Source organism: Sarcophilus harrisii, chromosome 6, assembly GCF_902635505.1.
Source record: "Sarcophilus harrisii chromosome 6, mSarHar1.11, whole genome shotgun sequence".
Classification (NCBI taxonomy): Eukaryota; Metazoa; Chordata; class Mammalia; order Dasyuromorphia; family Dasyuridae; genus Sarcophilus; species Sarcophilus harrisii.
This window is the reverse complement of record NC_045431.1, coordinates 173,670,297-173,690,584: the sequence shown is the minus strand read 5'-3', so window position 1 is coordinate 173,690,584 and position 20,288 is coordinate 173,670,297. Positions and strand designations below refer to the sequence as shown.

The 20,288-nt window shown below is 38.7% G+C and overlaps 1 protein-coding gene across 3 annotated transcripts in view; it reads left to right on the top strand.

The window, feature by feature from the left end:
* Nucleotides 1–1,527: 1,527 nt before the first annotated feature.
* The window catches only part of METTL14 (methyltransferase like 14), a 41,666-nt gene continuing 22,905 nt past the window's right edge, over nucleotides 1,528–20,288 (top strand). The window contains exons 1-6 of one of the 3 annotated variants that reach the window (XM_003772785.4): nucleotides 1,528–1,914; nucleotides 10,196–10,284; nucleotides 12,187–12,274; nucleotides 15,819–15,899; nucleotides 17,513–17,600; nucleotides 19,155–19,245. In XM_003772785.4, coding sequence (XP_003772833.2) covers nucleotides 1,849–1,914; nucleotides 10,196–10,284; nucleotides 12,187–12,274; nucleotides 15,819–15,899; nucleotides 17,513–17,600; nucleotides 19,155–19,245 — 503 coding nt within the window. In that variant the 5' untranslated portion in view covers nucleotides 1,528–1,848. Of the gene's footprint in view, nucleotides 1,915–1,946; nucleotides 2,483–10,195; nucleotides 10,285–12,186; nucleotides 12,275–15,818; nucleotides 15,900–17,512; nucleotides 17,601–19,154; nucleotides 19,246–20,288 lie in introns of those variants that run through there. The other 2 variants (XM_012551902.3, XM_031942224.1) reach the window with 2 other exon arrangements.

Sequence of the window (20,288 nt, the reverse complement as noted above, 5' to 3'; positions counted from 1 at the left end):
AGACACCAGAGTGGGAGAACATATGAAAGATATGTTCCTCAATGGAATTCACAATTACCCTGTAGAAAGGCAACACCCCATGAGGTTGGGGCCTATCCTTAGCTGGCAGGCTAAGCCCTGAAAGGGACTTAGCAACCTAAAAGAGTTAGTTGTAAGGAGGAAAAGTGCCTAATGGAATTAGGGGAGATACATGCAGCATGGGAAAATGAAAACACAAAGCAAAGTGCCATGGGATGGCCCAGAAGTAGATTGTACAGGGAAAATTTAACTTCAGGAACATGACTGAGATTTCTGACAGGGCATGGCAAGGTGAGACTGCTTGAGACCTTAATAGAGGGTGATTCTCAGGGGTCGGATATAACTTAAATTTCAGACTGTATATGACCGCCTTAGATAATGGGACCACACAGCTAACCTGACTTCTACCAGCCTCTTCTCCCATCCTACCTCGGGGATTTTTACCAATTCCTCTGCTAACCCCACCTAACATTGAAGACCTTATCATTCACTATAAGACCTTGGAAACTAAACTCTCCAAGGCTAGTTTTCTTTTTTGTAAAATAAAGTTGGATCGGATAGCCGTCAAAATTTCTTCCAACTCTATGATCTTTGATACAAAGTAAATAAAAAAAAAATCTACAGAATATGATATACATAATCAACTTATCCTGAGTAGGTATTTTCATTGCTCGTCCCCCATGCCTAACCTTTACTTCTTCATCCACTTCTCTTGCCTTTCCAGGCACCTTTCAGGTCTCAGTTTAAGTCCTACCTACATGAAGTCTTTATTAGTTCTCTCCAATCTTAGTGCCTTCTCTCTGAGATAATCTCTGATTGACCTGGAAATTGGGGTTAAAGGTTAAAATCTTCCAATACACCGTGAGGATTTTCTTTTTTTTTTTGTATTCTCTTAGTTTTGAACAGGTGCATAATAGGCACTTTATGTTTATTGCTTTATTTATGTTTATTGTTTATTTATATGGGGTTTGAGAAAGGACAGGAAGGAAGCCGTTAACAGCTTGGGGAATCAGGAAAAGGGAAGGCTTGAAAGGAGCTGGGCTTCCAGAATGTTAGGAAGGTGAGTTTGGAGGCAGACCGCGGGGATGCGAGATAGGGGAACTCTCTATCCCTCCAGGTGGGATGACCCAGAGGCTATCGGGGTGGTAGGCGGTTGGGGGCAGGGAAAGATGGCAGACTCCAGTGCCCTCCCAGAGAGAACGGGGGATGCTGAGGCCAGAGACCGAGGACCGGGCTTTCAGCTTATCTGTGCTCCGCGCTGTTGGAGGTCTCGGCGTTCAGCGGGTCACGGTGGTTGCGACCCTCCGCCTGGAGAAGTCTGGGCCGGAAGGCGGGCCTGGGAACTCGGAGAGCACGCCGGGTTCTATGAGAGGAAGAAGGTTCCCCAGGAAGGCAGGGTGGAATCACAGCGCGGAGCGCCCGGACGGGGCAGAACCCCAGGGCGGGGCGGAAGCGGAGGACGGTTCCAGAGGTCGGCCAGAGCCGCGTCCCCGGAGCGCGAGCCAGAGGAAAACAAGAACCAAGAACAGGAGTGGGAGGGCACCGGAGGAGAGTCCTAAAGATCTGCGCTCTAGCCACGCCTTCTGGTTGACGTCACGACGCACCACGCAAGCATCACGCCGGCGCCGACGTGGTCGCGGGGAAGAGGCGGGACTTCCTGAGCCGGAAGCGACCCGAGAGCGTGGAGCTGAGCGGGTCGTTGGGGTAGGTCTTCGGAAAGGACGCGCGCGGGCTTAGGGAGATTCAGCCTCGGGAATTGTCCGTCGCGGAAGGAGGCTGTGCGAGGCTCCTTCGCCTCCCTGGCACAGTGCGAAAAGCGGCGGCTGGGACATGGACAGCCGTCTCCAAGAAATTCGCGAGCGGCAGAAGCTACGCCGGCAACTTCTAGCTCAGCAGGTCAGTGACGGGGCGGGGGCGCGATCCGGTGCTGCCCGTACACGCGGCCGCTCCGCGCATGCCCGCTTCGCTCCCCTCGCGCATGCGCCTGCCCCCTCTCCCGAATGCCCGCCCCTCGCCGCTGCGCATGCTCGTCCTCCTCTCAAGCCCCGCCCTTGAGCGGCTCGAGCTCCTGTCCAAGGTCCTGTGTTAGTGTTAGTGTTCTAGTGTCGAGGAGGGGATCTCTTCTTCCAGCATCCCCTTCCACTTCTTTCTTGCCTCCCACCGTCCCTCAAACTCCACTTCGAGGTCTCTGCGGCCTGCAGGAGCCTCAGCTCCTTCACTTCCAGAAGCCCTCCCTGGTCCTAGCTTCTTGTCTTGGAAATCTTGGTTTCCTATAGCGCCCTGACTAATCTGCTAACCCTTGGAGCCTGTTTCCGCATCTCTGAGTGAGGACGTAAGAGAAAAAGTGACGGACTCGGAATCCACGGGCCATGAGATCCCGGACTTTCCCGGAGGGCAGGGACCACCTTTTACAAACTTTGCGGATTCTCAGCACGAAAAAACATCAATTGATTGCCTAGGCAAGGTAGTTGATCTCTCTAGGGCTGTAAAGAGGGATCCATGATATCTGTTATCAATCTACAGGCGTGTCTTCAAGATGGGCTGGGTTCTGTGAGAGGTGTCAAAGGTGTCCTCAAGGACTCCCAGAATAAATGGGAGGAGCGTGAGCACGTTAAGCCGGGGGCCCTGCGGGATGTCAGCTCTGTCTGAAGCTTGTCGGGGAGCTGGGTTTGGAAGGAGACCAGGCCAGGACTGAGAACAAGCTGCTCCAAAGCGGAGATGGGCCTGCAGGGTCCTGGGAATTACAGTTACAGGAGAGGAAGCCTGAAAAGAGAGAGGGGGTTGTGCTTTCTTTCTAGTTGGGTCTCTCAGAGAAGGTACTGCTAGGTAACTACCATGATGTAAAGTTTGCTGTTTGCCAGATATTGTGCTAATGATTATTTCATTTAAGCTTCACAACCATCCTGCTGCTATTTTCTCAGTTTTACAGTTTTTAAAAGCTGAGGGTGTAATGCCGGAGAAACTGAGGCAGGAGAGAGATTAGAGAGTTTTCAATATTTTATTGATTGGAGAGTATAATTGACTGGACAGGACTCTCGTCTCAAATTATCCAGTCAGATAAAGATATACTGGGACCAAGGAATCCATGTTGGTCCCAGGGCTGGGGGAGACTGTCATCTCAAAGAATCCAGCCCTCAGTAGGAGAAAATCAGCTTCTTAAATACTCCCTCTAGAAACAAAGAACCAAGAAGCAGGGGAAGACTTCTGTCAGGATGGGGGGAGACCATAAATCCTAAAAGCCCAGAGACAGGATGTCTGAATACCCAGAGATAAAGATGTCGGTGAGGTATCTTGGAATATTTTAGAAGGATATTGTAGATTCTTGAGAACAGGGGAGGGTCCGGAGTTCTGCTCTCTTGTTTATCTTGCTAACAATTTATAACTTTAGGGTAAACGGTTCCCAATCTTAATGGACCAGAGTGGGTTTTTACGGCTTAGGGGATTTGAGATAGAACAGTTAAGGAAACTCGGACAAAGGAAAATAGTTCAGGGAAAACCGAGTCAGAACAGTTAAAGAGGACTGTGGCATAACAAGGTCAGGCAGAGATTAAAAGAATTGCCCAGGTTCTCTCTTTGACTAAAAGTCTTCCTGACTCCAGGCCCAGCACTTTCTCCACTGCACATCTAGCTGTTTTTATGTTTTATCAAGTGCCTTGCAAACATTAAAAGGCTGTATTGTTTTTGATGTGATGAGTTTGGAAGAAGGATTTGGATTAGATGCTTTCTAAAGCCCTTTCCAATTCTGAATTTATGGCTTATGATCCCAGTCTCCATGAGTAGAGCTGCTAGGTCTTAGCTGAGCTCTCTATCCACCCCCCCCCCCCCCCCCCCCCCCAGTTTTTACCATAGAAGCTTTGGCACTTAGCAGACATTTCAGTGTTCATTGTATGCAAAGAGGTTTATCTGTAATGTGGGTTGACTACTTGCTCACTCTAGGAGCCCAGTTTTTCACAGTGAAGAAGCATATTGGGATGGGGACAAATTCAGAAAAGAAGAGAAGTTTGCTCTATGTTGTTTGTTTCCCATGTAGCATTTTGCATCACCTGTGCATAGAGTTATTACAGGCAAATGATGTTATACGTGTTGTAATGTTTACTATTTTACTGAGCATTCTCATCAGGACAACTTTGTGAGATTGGTAAATAACCCAGGAATCATTACCTTCATGTTATAGACGAAGGAACTGAGGCCCAGTGAGTGAGTTTAGTTACTGTTAGATTCTGGTTCAAACTCAAGTCTTCTGACTTTGTACTTTTTAGATGCTGGAATTTCATGCAGGCAGAAAAATCCAGTAGCTTCTTCCATCTTCCAGCCCTCACTGACATCACTGCTTCCTTTGCCACCCTTTTCAGTATTGTCTGTATTTTCTCTCATACAAATGGCCAGTGTGCCTGCCTCGAGTCTCTTTTCACTCTAATCCATCATCCAATCAGTTTAGTTACCAAAGTGATTTTCTTGTTTCTTTTTTTCAGTTTCCTTCCCCTTCCCTTCCCCTTCCCTTCCTCTTCCCCTTCCCTTCCCCTTTCTTTTCCTCTTGCCTTTCCCCTTCCTGTTCCTTTTCCCTTCCTCTTTTCCTTCCTTCCTTCCTTCCTTCCTTCCTTCCTTCCTTCCTTCCTTCCTTCCTTCCTTCCTTCCTTCCTTCCTTCCTTCCTTCCTTCCATTTTTCTCTCTCTTTCTCTCCCTCCCTCCTTTTCTTCCTTCCTTTCTTTTTTATTTTCAAAACATGTATAGATAATTTTCAACATTTATCTTTGCAAAATTTTGTATTCCAAATTTTTTTCCCTTCCCTTTCCCCCAACCCCTTTCCTAGAAGGCAAGTAATCCTATATATGTTGAAGTGATTTTCTTAAAGCACAGGTTCAACCACATCATTCCCTTCTCAGGAAACTCCAGTGACTCCTTATGGGGTCCAGGATCAAATGCAAAATGGTCTGTTTGGTATTCAAAACCAAGCCCTTCATAACCTAATCTCCTTCTACCTTACTCCTCAACACCATACTCTTTTTTATTTTTATTTTTAAAATAATAGCTTTTTATTTTCAAACTACATGCATAGATATTTTTCAACATTCACCCATGCAAAACTTTGTGTTCCAAATTTTTCTTCCTCCCTCCACCCCCTTCCCTAAACAGCAAGTAATCAAATGTATGTTAAATTTGTACAATTCTTCTATACATATGTCCACATTTATTATGCTGCACAAGAAAAATCAAATCAAGGGAAAAAAAAATTGTACTCTTAAAAAAAAAAAAAAATTAGTGTTTTATTTTTCCCCAAATACTTGGAGAGAGAGTTTTTGATATTCATTTTTAAAACTTTGACTTCCATATTCTCTCTTTTCCACCCCTCTTTCCTCTTCTCTCTAACTCCTAAATGAGAAGGAGTTAGGCTATTTGTCTTCTTGATCCAATGACACTGGCTTTCAGACTGTCCCACAACTGAACACTTCACCACTTACCTCTGGGCATTCTCTCAGGGTATCTTCTAGCCTGAAGTGCTTTTCCTCCTTCCATCTGATTCCAGACCACTGTGGCTTCCTTTTAAGTTCCAACTAAAATCTTACCTTTTCAAGTTGAAGATCAGCTTGGCAGGATAAGATACCAGATAGTGAGGTGCTTTTTTGAGTTAAATTACCAAGCATTCTAATTTTACTGCAGAGAGCACACCTCCATTGGGTCAATCGTTCAAGTGTTAAATGTATGCTTGCCAAAAAGATTATTTGATGGAGAACTCATATAGGCAAGCACTCACAAGGTGGTCAGAAAAAGTGATACAAGGACACATTTAAGGTCTCTCTTAAGAACTTTAGAATTAATGGTATGACAAGGGAGGCACTGGTACAAGACATGTCCTCATCAGAGAAGGTATTGTATTCTATGAGTAAAACAAAATTGAATTAGCTTAGAAGAAATGAGAGATGCACAAAGTTAAGAGAAGCCATCCCAAATCCGAGCTCACATTGATCTGATTAGCCACAGCCAGACACTAGAACTCAACTCTTAACATGGCATTGTCATTTTGATCCTCTGTGGGAACTGAAGGACACTAACCAACTAAACAACCAAAATTCTACTTTCTACTGGAAAAGCCTTCTGTAATCCCTCCTAATTCCAATGCCTTCCCTATGCTAATATTTCCTCTTTAACCTGAATATAACTTGTTTTTACATATCTGCTTGCTTGTCTCCTGTATTAGATTGTGAGCTCCAGAGACTGTCTTTTGCCTTTTTTTTTCCTTTGGTATTTCCAGTTCTTAGTACAGTAGTAGATATTTAATGAATGATTATTAACTTATAGACTTTCTGACATTTCTTTGTAAGGAATTTCTCTGCTTTTTAGGTTGGCCCTGTGCAGATTTACACTCTAGTCCAGACCCTGATGGCTGTTGCTGACACTCATGATATTCTCTTTCCTTCTTCCATGTTGTCAGTTTGTAGTCCACAGCCTTTCACTTCTCCATGAGGCCTCTTAGAGACAGAATTACTTATGTGAGAGTGATCAAGAAACCATTCTCAGATTAAACTATATTTAAAGCATTCACAGTGGATTAATTGAGAAAGAAGGGATATTTACATGTTGTCCAGATAACCAGAGGTGGGGACAATCAAGATTCTTCCTCTGGCGTCTTATCTTTAAAAAAAAAAAAAAAAAAATATATATATATATATATATATATATATATATAATAGCTTTTTATTTTAAAAATACATGCAAAGATAGTTTTCAATATTCATCCTTGTAAAACCTTGTGTTCTAAAATTTTCTCTCTCCTCCTCCCCTAGACAAAGATTCAATATAGGTTAAACATGTAATTCTTATGAACATATTTCCACATTTAACATGCCACACAAGAAAAATCAGATCAAAAGGGGAAGGGAAAAAAAGAGCAATCAAATAACAACAAAGTGAAAATATTATGCTTCAATCCATATTCAGTCTCCATAGCGCTCTCTCTGGATGAGGATGGTACTTTCCCTCCCAAGTCTTATTGGAATTTCCCCGAGTCACCTCATTGTTGAAAAGGGTCAAGTCTATCTCCATTGATCATCATATAATCTTATTGTTGCTGTGTACAATGTTCTCTTGATTCTGCTCACTTCACTTAGTATCACTTCGTATAAATCTCTCTAGGCCTTTCTGAAATTAGCCTGCTTATCATTTCTTATAGAACAATAATATTCCTTTACATTCATATACCATAGCTTTTATTCAGCTATTCCCCCAAATGATGGATGGACATCTACTCAGTTTCCAGTTCCTTGATCTCTGACTTTTTATCTGAGGAATTTTTAAGGTTGCAACTGAATTTTCACATCCATTGAGAAAGTTTCAATCAACTCCTAACTAAAAAAATGGCCTGATACCCTTCTTCTCCCCATCATAATAAAACTCGGGATATGCCCTTTTACCTCTGAGTTCAAATGTAAACTTGTTTGGCATTTAAATTCTTTATCACCCATCCTCTTCCCTACCTTTCCAATCTTCTTGAACGTGACAAACTCTATGATTCTGTGGCATCGACCTTGAACACAATACCCCCAGCTTTTGTCTCTGTAGCTTTGTGCTAGTTATTCCCCATGTACTCCCATCAAATCTCCCTTTCTGCAGGAAGCTTTTCCTTGCACTGTCAGCTTCTAATGGCTTCCCCAGTAACACTACCTTTGTCTAATCATACATTTCATATCCCCATAAATATTTAAATATCATCTCCCCAATTTATACTTTAATGTACTTCATGTACAGGCAAAGACTTTTTTTTTTTTGCCTTTCTTTGTATTCTCAACTCTTAGCACAATGCCAGGTACATAGTGAACATTTATTAAATGATTATTGATTTATAGACTGATAGCTAATGTTAATTTATCTAATCATTCTCTGTCATTAAACATGATTTTAACCAGTTAATGTATATGATCAAAAGATTTTGGCTCCTGGAGTTCTCAGCTGCCTGCTGTTAGAATGTATAAGTGTTGTGAGGAGTAGAATCTAGAGGTAGTAGACCTAATTCTCAGTTCTCTCTTCTCTTTTGTCATTCATCCTCAGTCTGTATGGCTTTGACCAGGTCCTTCCCCTTCTGGACCTCATTGTTCTTATATTTTATAAAAGAGTGAGTTGAGTTTGATGATGTCTTAACTGTCTGCTTACTTCTAAAAATCTCTGCTGCTGGGAATTGTATTGTGGCCCTCAGAAACCCATCAGCTATCAGGCCAGGTTTATAATTAATTCAAGGATGATGTCTGCATTACAACATCCTAATAACTTGCTCTCATTCTTTAGAACTAACGATATTTTACATGGGAACAGTTTCTCAGTAGGATTGATTGCATAAAGCAGTTTACCATTCAAGTTGCCATTCTTTATGGAAAGAGCTGTGAGATCATGTTGCTTATTTCTTCTGGAGCTTTCTTATTATATATTGCTTCTGGCCTATTCTGGCTTCACATTCTTTCGGGTCTCAATTGGAAAAACTGCCTCTTCCTGGTATCCATTCGTCTTTTGCATGAAACCATTTTTACAAGATCAATTAGAGAATTACAGGATAAGGAAGCTCTGGAGGTTTAGGGCTGGAATGGACCTTGGAGGCCATCTAGTTCAAACTCTGCCTTTCTCTGAAGAAAAGCAGCAGGCCAGAGATGGGGTAGCTTCTTAAGATTTGAACTGACTCCTCCAAATTCCATATTCAGTCCTTTCTGATACTTGGTGCTGCTACATTTTCTGGGCAGAATAGTCTCAGATTTCTTGAGATTTATAACTTAATTCAAGTTACCATTTTATATGTGTGTAGATTTTTGAATAATAACATACATAAATGAAATCAGGAATTTATATTTAATTCTTAATCATTAATCATTAAACCACTGAATTAATTATTATTTAAACTAATGATAAAATCATTAGTATCATTGTGAGTAAAGGCAAGTCGCCTCTCATCTGTCCCTTGTCTTTTGTTCCACCAACCTCTAATGCTACCTGGTCCAGTACTGTACTCTAGGCCAGCTTTTTAGAAAGGCATAGAGTAGCACATGCTCTCTCTATCATTGCCCTTAAGATGCAGGTTTGTGTAACAGCTTGCATTTAGGATTGCCAGTTAAGCAGTGATAGAAGGCATTTGTCCTAAGGCTACCTTGAATCTTTTGTGATTATTACAGCCACATATATTTAGGGCAGGGACAAGAGAAGCTTCTGTCTTTCTTGTTAGTCTGGGATGTCCATTTGGAGGAATGCTCCTTTCAAAATTAGCTGTTCAGGACTGTTGTAAGAGATAAGCCTTGGTCAAAACTCAGAGAGAATGGTTAGACAGAAGTGGTAAAGCTCAATTTTGAAAGTGATAATGTCTGGACACAGAGTACAGTGTGTTTTCACTGAGCCTCATGGCCTACGTTGGGAAGGGATCCTTCTGTCATTCCAGATCCCCAAACTTCTCTAAATGGGTTGTCTATTTTTATTGTATAAGTAGAATCTCTGTGTATGCCAAATTTCTGACCAGTTACTGAACTTTTTTTTTTTTTTAACAATAATTTCAAAATACAGATGAAAAGAATCTATTTCTAGAAAATCTTAAGAAAAGATTAGAAAAATTCATTCTTGGGTTTCTAAAATTTAAATCTGGAAAGGGTAGTGGAAGTTATTTTACTTGATTCTTGTTTTACAGATGAGGAAATGAGCAGGTTAAGTGATTTGGCCAGTGTCACCCAGCCTGTGAGTGAGCCAGCAACACAGCTGCAATTCAATCCAGGCCAGCAGGCCTTCTGGGACACTGTGCTCTATCACAATTGGAACTTTTTTAGTGCAGAAATATGGATAAGATACCAGGGCTTATTTTAAACAGCTTTTTCACTTTGTTGATGATGGGAAAGGTAATAAGATAACTACTAACTTTTCACTTGGTATGTAATAGGTCTAATCCTGATTTTATCATGTAATCTACATGAAAAATTTAAAATTCTCTAAAGTTAAATAAAATTGTTCTTAACTGAAGAAATATGTTCTCTTTAAACACTTTACAGTGAATTATAGCCGACATAACCTGTGATAGTCCATAATCTAGCCATTTTAAATATTGAAGTTGCACATTTTCTATTATTTGTTGGAAAAATAATTCCCATTGTCAGTGAGGATGAGGCTTTCAGCTGCCACCCACCGCCATAACATACCTTTTGTTTTTGCCTGTTCTCAGTTGGGAGCTGAGAGTGCTGACAGTATCGGTGCAGTGTTAAATAGCAAAGACGAGCAAAGGGAGATTGCTGAGACCAGAGAAACTTGCAGGTTAGTCCAAACACTGATTTTCATGGTTTGCTTTAGTAAAGAGCATGCGGGAAAACCTTTCTATTTTGGTAAGTCAGTAATCTTTGGAGTGAATTTGTACACTTGACCTAATTTGCAGTAAGAGGCATTGAACACTCTGCTCAGGTCTACCAGTTCCTCTCCCAGGACAAACTTCCAGAATGCTGGACTGGAGAATATTTGTTTCAGACTTAATCTGATCCCAGGCAGTCGTGTAAATGCTGCTGCTGTCCGAGGTGCTGCTGGTTAGACTCTTCATTTTCTTAAACAAACAAAAAAACCATTTATTAATGTCTTTCTCTTACTGTAACCTATATTCTACACTGCTTCTTTCTATCTCCTGCTGGAGAGCCATCCCTTCTAATAAAAGTGCTTAGAGATAAATCTTGTTAATGGAGTTCATAAGACTTCTGTTCTTTCTCTTGGTCTGATCATTTCCCTATGTCTGGGTGGCCCTTCCATGGCTGACCTGCCTGGCCAGCCTCTCTATTTGCATTTTGGTTAGGCTTTTTTGTAAGAATAATGTAAAAAGATATCAGTACTGAACATGTTCAGAACTAAAACTTAAAGGAAGTTACTTATTCACTTTAAATCAAGGACTTTGGACTGAAGTACTGTTTTTATATTATTTTGTTATCAATAGTATTCTGAAGAATGGAGTAGTAGGTTTAGATATACTTCCCTTGCACTCGTATCTCACCCCATTTGCAGTTTTGATTCCTGCTTCATCATTCAACTTAAACTGTTCTCTTCAGTTACGAGTGAGATCTTTAAGATACATTTTATTTCTTTTGCCTGCCTGTTCCATGCCTTTTCACCTCCAACACTTTTGAAGTCCTTTTGAAGGTTCCTTGTAAGTGCCTTCACTTTCCTGAGGCCTGTTTTCATGCCCTCCCCAGATGCCTCTCCAAAATACTTATTTTGTATATTTTTTGTATATGCTTATATGTGTCCATGTTGTCCTTCCTCACAGAAAAACAGGTTATGGAGGACAGCAATTGTTCTGTATTTCTCTTTGTGCCCAGACCCTCTCATAGTCCCTGGCACTTAGCTAGTCTGTTACTTACATTGCTCATTGATTGATTAATTACATTTATATGAAAGCTGAACTTGTTGGGGGGTGTGGATTCTTGATCAGAGATTAGGACCTTGATAGTCTCAGAGCTTACAGTCTCTGAGATTCTTTGTTTCTAAAATACCTAGACAGCTTGAATACATGTTACTGGCTTTCACCTGATCTGTGTTCTTGCTATACGAGGTGTCTCATTGTTCTTCTCATCTTGACCTTTTCCATACCTCTGTGTGCCTATTCAGACTAAGGGTCATCTTTAGAGGGCACTGCCTCCTTCTAGGACTCTTTTGTGCTTTTGTTATTGTATCCTCAGTGCCCAGTGCATTGTTTTACACAGAGATAACATTTCCTAAGTGACTCCTGAACTTGCCTCATACTCTTTTCATCCTCTCTATACTTGCTATATCCCTTTGAAGGCAGTGACCTTCCAGAGTCTGACATAGTGCCTTTTCTATAGTAAACACTTAATGATTGCTTTTTTATTTATTGCATGAAGGACCTGCATCTTAGCTTTTAGCACCTAACACAGTATCTTATGAATACTTTGTTTTGTTTTTAGTTTTTATGCTATTTTTAAAAATTACACATAAAAACAATTTTTAACATTTATTTTTTAAAAAATATTTGAATTCCAAATTTTCTGTTTCCCTCCTCCCCCACACTCCCTTTCCCTAAGACAGTAAGCAGTTTGATGTAGGTTTTATGTGTGCAATCATTATATGTATTTTAGGCTCAATATTTATTGTCATCGTTGTTGAAAAAGAATAAGAAATCTCATTGTGTCTGTAAAATGTTTTATTCTGAATTTCTAGGGCTTCTTATGACACTTCAGCTCCAAATGCAAAGCGCAAATATTTGGATGAAGGAGAGGCAGACGAAGAAGACTTAGAGGAATATAAGGTAAGTAGATACTAGTACAGCCTTATGTTCTGAGATAAGAAATATTTAAAATATTGAATTCTTCTGTATAATGAAAATGATGTTCTGTGAGAAAACAAAACATTAAAATGTCATCATTTTTCTGATCTGGATGGATCTTAATGGCTAACATTTAAAAAAAAATCATAAATATTAACTTATTAGGTGGAGTAGCAAGTTATTTCAGTCAGTCACTTACTCAGCTCTTACAATGAGCCAGGCCCTCTAGGAGCTCCCATTCTGATGGGGGAACAGCAGATAAACATCGATGTACATACAACATATATTTTTTTTTTTTTACATGGGAATTGGAGATAATCTCAGAGGGAAGACAAAGAAGGAACATTTCAAGCATAGGAATAATTGGCACAAAAACATGTAGTCAGTGAATTTAGTGTTATTTGCAAGGAATGGAAGTATAAAGGAGTAAAGTACAAGCTGACTAGAAAGGAGCAAAGTAGGTTATTGGGGGCATTAAAAGCCATATAGGAAATTTTATATTTGAACCCTGAGCTTATAGGGAGCCACAAGAGTTTATTGAATGAGAGCGCGACTTGGTCAAACTTGAGGAAACTTACTTTGACAGCTCAGTGGAGGATGAGGTGGAGTAGAGAGAGAATTGAGGTAGGCAGATCCACTAAGGGACTGTTTCCCTAACGCAGGCATGAGGTGCTAAAGGCCCATAAATACTACGCGGTGACTAGATATGCACTTTTCAATGTGAGCGAATAGATGAAGCTGATACCTGGCTTGAGATTCTGGGAGGATGGTATTACCCTTAACAGCAGAGAAGTGTAGAAGAGGAGAGACTTGGGAAAAGATAATGACTTCAGCATTTGATATTTTGAGTTTGAGATGTCTAAAAAACATCCAGTTTTAGTTATCTAACAAGCCATTGGAGATGAGAGATTGGACACTGAAAGAGAAGTTAGAGCTGCATAAGTACGGCTAAAAATCATCTGCATAGAGCTAGTAATTGACTCTATGGGAACTGACAAGGTCATGGAGAGATAACGTAGATGGAAAAAAGGGAGTCCAGCACAGTTAGACAACATGATCTGGCTGAAGATCTAGCAGAGAAGCAGAGGAGTGGTCAAATTGGGCAAGGGGGGTCAGGAGAGAGGAATAGCACAAGAAAGGCTAGAGATCCAAGAGGAAAATAATTAGCAATGTCAGATCCTGCAGAGGTGGCACAAGGAAGATGAAAATGGAGAAAAGGCCATTTGATTTGGCAAGTAGAAATTATCAATCACTTTGAAGAGGTCAATATCAGTTAAATGATGAAGTTGAAAGCCAGACTACAGAGTGATAAGAGTAGAGGCATTGGGTATAGATGGTCTGCTCAAGGAGTTTAGTCCTGGAAAAGAGGAGAAATAGATGATAGCTAGTTGGACTGAGCAGATTAAGTGAGAGTATTTTTTTTAAGGACTGGAAGACATGAGTGCATTTGTAGGCCTAGGGAAGCAGCCAATAGACTAAAACTTCGAGACAGTAGAGTTGACAGAGGGGCCAATCTGATAAAGAACCTCGAGTGAATGGGATTGAGGCTACATGTAGAGAGATTAACCTTGGTGAGAGTGGTCACCTTTTTGTGAGGTGAGGGTAGAAAAGGAAAAAGTACGAGCAGACACAACTGAATGATGTGAGATGTGGTGGAAAGAAAAACAGCTCTTGGTAAATGGCCTCAATTTTTTTAGTGAAGTTATTCGGTAAGGTTCTTAGTATTCTTTCTGTTTTTAATAAATTTTGATTGACATAGTTTATACTTGTTTTAAAAAATGAATGCAAAAATCTCAATTCCTTTGCCTTAAATTTGTGAATTATGAGTTTCAGGGTCATAGGTGCAGCTTTGAAGCCCTTTTTTGAGAGAAATTAATAGAAATTTTTTCCTATTGCTCTTTTTGAAAGTAAATAACAAATGGAAACCCAGTTTAATGGGTTTCTGGATCTGACTTTTGGAATTGTGTACCATTATCAACTATTGAGAGCGAGGAGACTAGATGTCTTGGCCAATTTGTTCACTGTAGTTGTATTGGAGGTTGTAATGACAGTTACGTTGGAAAGCAGCCCTAGAGTTTATAGCTGAAACAAAACTGATTTAAAATCCAGTGGTTGCCTGTGTAAATGAAATATTAACATGATTTTGTGCAGTGTAATATGCATAGAATAATTTATTACATTATTACTTAGCATTTTTGGAAGGTTACAAGGTGTGTAGCACCTTGCAAAGTAAATGTTTTTATCTGCCTTATTAATTAGAAGTTTAGAAGTTTAATTAGATATGGAGTGTTGACTTCAGACTATATCATGACAAAAGGAATAATTGTTATTATTTTTTTAAAAATAGGGTACTGTGCCCACTGTATATTTTCACAGTTACATGATGGAATTTAACACTTTGAAAGTGAGAATTGTTTCATCTTAATACCTGTTATGCTTTAAATGTTTAAGTACATAATAAAATAGGCTTTAAATATACACTCTTATTTAAGGCTTATGGGTACACTTTTCTTTGCCTGAGGAAATTTGCTTCCCAAAGCAGAGAAAATATATACTATATCTATAGCTAAAAAATATTTGCGAACTAGGAGGAAAATGAATCAATAGGATGGTAAGGTCTGCATGCATTTGGGGGGGTATCTAGACGAGGAGCAGAAATTGTGCAAGAGATCCTTTCCCATTCCAAAATTTTATGATTCTAATTAGTCTTAGTATTTAGGCAGAGAGATGATGTGGAGAGAGTGCTGGGCCCAGAGTCAGGAAAATTTGAGTTTAATTTTGGCTTCAAACATTCACTAACTGTGATCCTGGGCAAGTCACTTAACCTCTTCCTGCCTCAGTTTCCTCCTTGTAAAATGGGGATAATAACACCTCCCTCCCACAATTGTTTTGAGAATCAAATGACTAATATAGGTGAAGTTTTTTATAAACCTTGAACTGATCTAAATGCTAGCTTTTATTATTCTTATTCAGTCCAAAGGAAAAGGGGATGTTATAAGTTATGTCTCATACCTTGTGGGTTTTCACATTGGACAGAGTTTTTGAAATATTGTACACGTATGACTGATTGCATGAAGTAAACTGCTCTTTTGATGGTTGTGATGTTTATGAATTGGACATTGAATTTTTCAATTTATTGCCTTTAGAATAAAATTAGCATGTTACTAATATAGAAGACAAGATATATGGCAGTCAGTCTGTAATCAACAGAGACTCCATAGGGATATAGAATTCATTTCCTTTTATTTATAGTTTGTTCCTATCTCATTACCAATAATGTTCTCCAATTTATATAATTAACATCTTTATCATTTTCTAGGTTATTTGTTCATCATATATCATTATGTGGTGATGAGAAAAAAGCAATAAATTAACTGGATTTTCCTTGGGAAGTGGGCAGTGGAATGATGGATTATGTGCTGTGTTAGGAGTTGTGAAAGATTTATTTAGGGGATCACTCATTAAGTAGAGTGGGGTCTATGCATGTAAAATCTCCTTTCACTCTTCCTGGGTTTTTTCCCCAAAGGATGAAGTAGAAATGCAGCAAGATGAAGAGAACCTGCCGTACGAGGAAGAAATTTACAAAGACTCTAGTACTTTCCTTAAGGTGAGAGTACAAACACTCCCAGGTGGTGGGGTCTCTTTTACCCCCACTCTTGAAACACCTCTGAAACACAGCCTTTCTTCTCAGATACAGAGAGGACATGCTCCTTGGCTTCTGGCCTCTTGGCCTTCCTCACTTTCCACACCCAGGCAGCTCCCAGTCCTTGGAATTTTTACCTCTCATCTCATACATTTTTTCTGTCCCTCTTTGCTTCTATATAATGCCTGCTGTTCTTGATTCTACACTTTCTTCTCTCTTTAAATCAAGGATTCTGAACCTTTGTGTCATGGACTCCTTTGGAAGTCTGGTAGAGCCAAAATGGTATTTCTAAAAGCTTAAAATAAAGTGCTGTGGATTGTAAAGGAAAGTCCTGTGGACTACAAAAACAACCAAGTAAATTAAAAAATATTTATCAAAATATTTTTAAAAAAAGGTTTGTGACCCCCAGTTTAAGAATCCCTGCTCCTATCTATCTTAAGTACAGATCCTTTAGTCTACCTTTTTGGCCTCATCTCATAGTGTTCCTCCACATATGCTAACAAAATGGTGCTCACTTCCTTGGACAACATAGTTAGTGCTTGCTCACTTTCATTTTTTTGGCTAGAATGCTTCCTGGTGCTACAAATACTTTTCCTTTTCCCCTAGCTTGGGTGATTGCCCAAGTACTTGCTTTTAGAATCCTCTCTATTCTTGAAAATGTCTTAGATGTCACCTTCTCTATGAAGCTTTCTCTGATATTGCAGTCAGAAATGATCTTTTTCTTCCTTGGACCTTAGATAGCACTCTTTATGTTTCTCTTCAATCACTTAATTAACAATCATCTTATTAAGTGACTACTATATATATTCCATTCTTCTCCATAGTATTTTTTAATGTAGTTGCATATGTACATCAATTTTGGCATGTTATGTGTCTATTGTAAAGTAGAAATGGCAGACTGACTGTAGCCCAGCCAGTTCAAAATAATTGGGTATTGCTTAACAAGATAAGTAAAAATATAATATGACAAAAATAGTTAATATATGGCTTTCTGAGTCAGTCTGTGCCCATAAAGCTATTTCTATTGGTATTTCAAATCCTTGGAGTAGAGTACTTTGTGTCATATCTTCCTTACTCATGTGCCAGTTCTACAGTGGGGAGTATATTTTGATCATCTTGCAGCTCTCTTAGCAACCAGTAATACAATACTTTTGATTGCCCTACAGTTAGGTTGCAGACTGACCCCAAAACAAAAATATTAAATTTAGTTAAGTTATTTTACATATGTATATTATGGGGTAGCTAGATAGTGCAGTGCATAGAGTACTGTTCCTGGAGTCAGGAAGACCTGAGTTCAAACCTGGCCTCAAACAGTTACTAGGCGTATGACCCTGGACTAGTCCTTAATCTTGTTTGCCTCAGGTTTCCTCTTTGGTAAGATGAGCTAGAGAGGGAAATAGCAAACTACTTTGGTAGTTTTGCCAAGAAAACCCCAAATGGGATCATGAAGAGTTGGACATGACTGAAATGACTGAACAACCAAACAGTTATATATAGGTACATACCATAGAAATATAGTATTTACTAAAACATTATATATACATATATATATATTTTTTTTATTTTCATGTTTTTAGGGGACTCAGAGCTTAAATCCTCACAATGATTATTGCCAACACTTTGTTGACACAGGACACAGACCACAGAATTTCATCAGAGATGTAGGTATGTCAAACTTGCCCAAACAAGAGTTAGCTCTTGATTGTCTGTATTTGACTTACCAACTTTTTGATCCATCTTCCTGTATAATTCATGAATGTTCAAGAAGTGCAAACTAATTTTAATGCAGGCAGTTCTTGCATTATGTAAATTCACATCATGCCAATTCTACTTTAGAGAAAGAATTCTGAAAAATCTACATTCCCCAAAAAAAATCCTATTTTAACTTTATTATAAAATGCTATGCTCTCTCTGTTCCTGGACCTCTGTTTGGGTGCTGTATGGCCTCCCATCCCACTCTATCTCTACCTCCTCTAACCAAACAAACAAACAAAAAAAAACAACCCTTTAAAAAAAAAATCTCTTTAAACAAACCTCCAAGTAAAAGCAGAACAATAGACATTTGGAGAGATCGCTACTGCTGACACCATCAGATCAGGGACTTGGCTTGAGATCTCTGATCTTAAAAGGAGAACTTTGTTCTACTTTGCCCACTCTTTTACATGAATAGCTCTGCATGTCTGTCTTTTGTACTACTGTACACGGGCATTGTGTGTTTGTCCCTGGCCCCCATGCGTTTTTTCCTTCTCTCACTTTTCTGTTTCCAAATCCAACATATCTTTGAATCGTGTCCTGACCCCTTTCTTCCATGGAATCATAGTCCTGTTTCTACCTCCTTTCCCTACATTCATGGTCAAATTCATATTACATAAAAATTTTTCACATAGAAGTCTGTGGAATGATTCATTTAAGTAAAGCAAGAACAGTCTGTGATACTCTAGGCAGAATAGTTAGATAAAGAGCCCACAAAATAAGTCGTGGTTCATCCTAGAATCAAATGTGATTTCTAAGAAAAATATGCTATGCATCCAATTTCATATATAAGTGAGAGTTGCTTGTAATTCTTCTGTTATTGACTAAAAGAATATATTTTAAATTCGCAAAAAGTTGGAGTTTGTTTAAATTATATTTTGTTTACATTTTATAAGCTTAAAAGATTAGAAATGTCTTTTATATATATATATATATATGTTATAGAATTCAGTAAAACAGATGCTTTTCATAGTTAAACATTTTTTTTTAAATGGTATCACCTATAATTCTGTGGGTACTCTCTTAGTGCATGTTTACAAATGAATTCTTGACATTAGTAAATAAATTTAAAAAAAAAAACTTTTACTTATATGTATGGAATCCTGTTGTCTTTATTTAAACGGGTACCATCTAGCTTGTCTTAAAACTCCTTAGGAGATGTTGAGACCCAGCATAGTCCCAGAAACTTGACTGGAGTATAAACAAAGACTGGGGGATTAGATATGATGAATTGTTGCTATCCATTGTGAGACATAATGAGAGCTATCCAGGAAACCTTTATCTTTTGTGTTTGTAGACCCTTGTTAAAAACTGCTAAAAATAACCATGAGATTTTTCTCCCTAGTATGCATGGTACTTGGCACACAGTAGGTTTTTAATTTATACTTGTTGATTTATTGGTTTGGGGACTTATTATAATTTAGTTTTATAAATTAAACTTGTTAATGTAAATATTTTACCATTCAGGTTTAGCAGATAGATTTGAAGAATATCCTAAACTGAGGGAGCTTATCAGACTGAAGGATGAGCTGATCTCAAAATCAAACACTCCTCCCATGTAAGTGCTTTTACTACTATTGTCAATATTGTTTTTTATTATCTGGAAAACCAAAATGTTTGCCTATTCAGGAAACTTATCTTTTGGCCACTATCTAAGGTGAATATTATCTAGTTTCCTTTTTCTTTGGAGAAATTTGTTATTTTGAAACTCCTTAGGGCTGAGCACCTTATAGACTCTTCAGACTCTTCATAAAAACCTCTTGGTTGAAAGTAGTAGAGAAAGAACCATTACATTGAATTCCCAATCCCTATATTTTTACCCACCTGCATTTTTTAATTTCCTTCACAGGCTAATTGTACAATATTTCAGAGTCTGATTCTTTTTGTACAGCAAAATAACGGTTTGGACATGTATATTTAATTTATACTTTAATATATTTAACATGTATTGGTCATCCTGCCATCTAGGAGAGGGGTTGGGGATAAGGAGGGGAAAAATTGGAACAAAAGGTTGGCAACTGTCAATGCTGTAAAATTACCTATGTGTATAATTTGTAAATAAAAAGCTATTAAAAATTAAAAAAAAAAAAGTAGTAGAAAGAATTTACTTTGTGTATGTGTGTGTGTGAGTCACAGAAATTCACACTTTGTTGAGCAGAATACTAGATTTTATAAAAGTAGTATTGTTATATTTATTGTAATAATTCTGTCTGACATCCAGATATTTTTATTCTAATCTGATATTGTATGAATGTAATTAATGCAGGATTTGACCAGATTTCTTTGGGTGCTAAGATTTTATAACTAGGTGTTATGAATAGTCTGTGACTTTCATCTAAAACTTGTAGCTCTTTATACTAGATGAATAGAGAAGAAGGTTAAAAGATCATTTTTATTACCATTTAAACTCTTCTCTGGAGCATAGAGTAGGGGAAAATGAGGACATGTAATTTTTATAACCTAGGAAAAAAGGTAGAATTCTTAAAATTTAATATTCATTGAGTTCACACTTCACAGATGGACTTTTAAAAAAATATATTTTTACTTGTTTTGAGTTCCAGTTTGAAAAGACATGTGAAATTATGCAAAACATTTCTATAA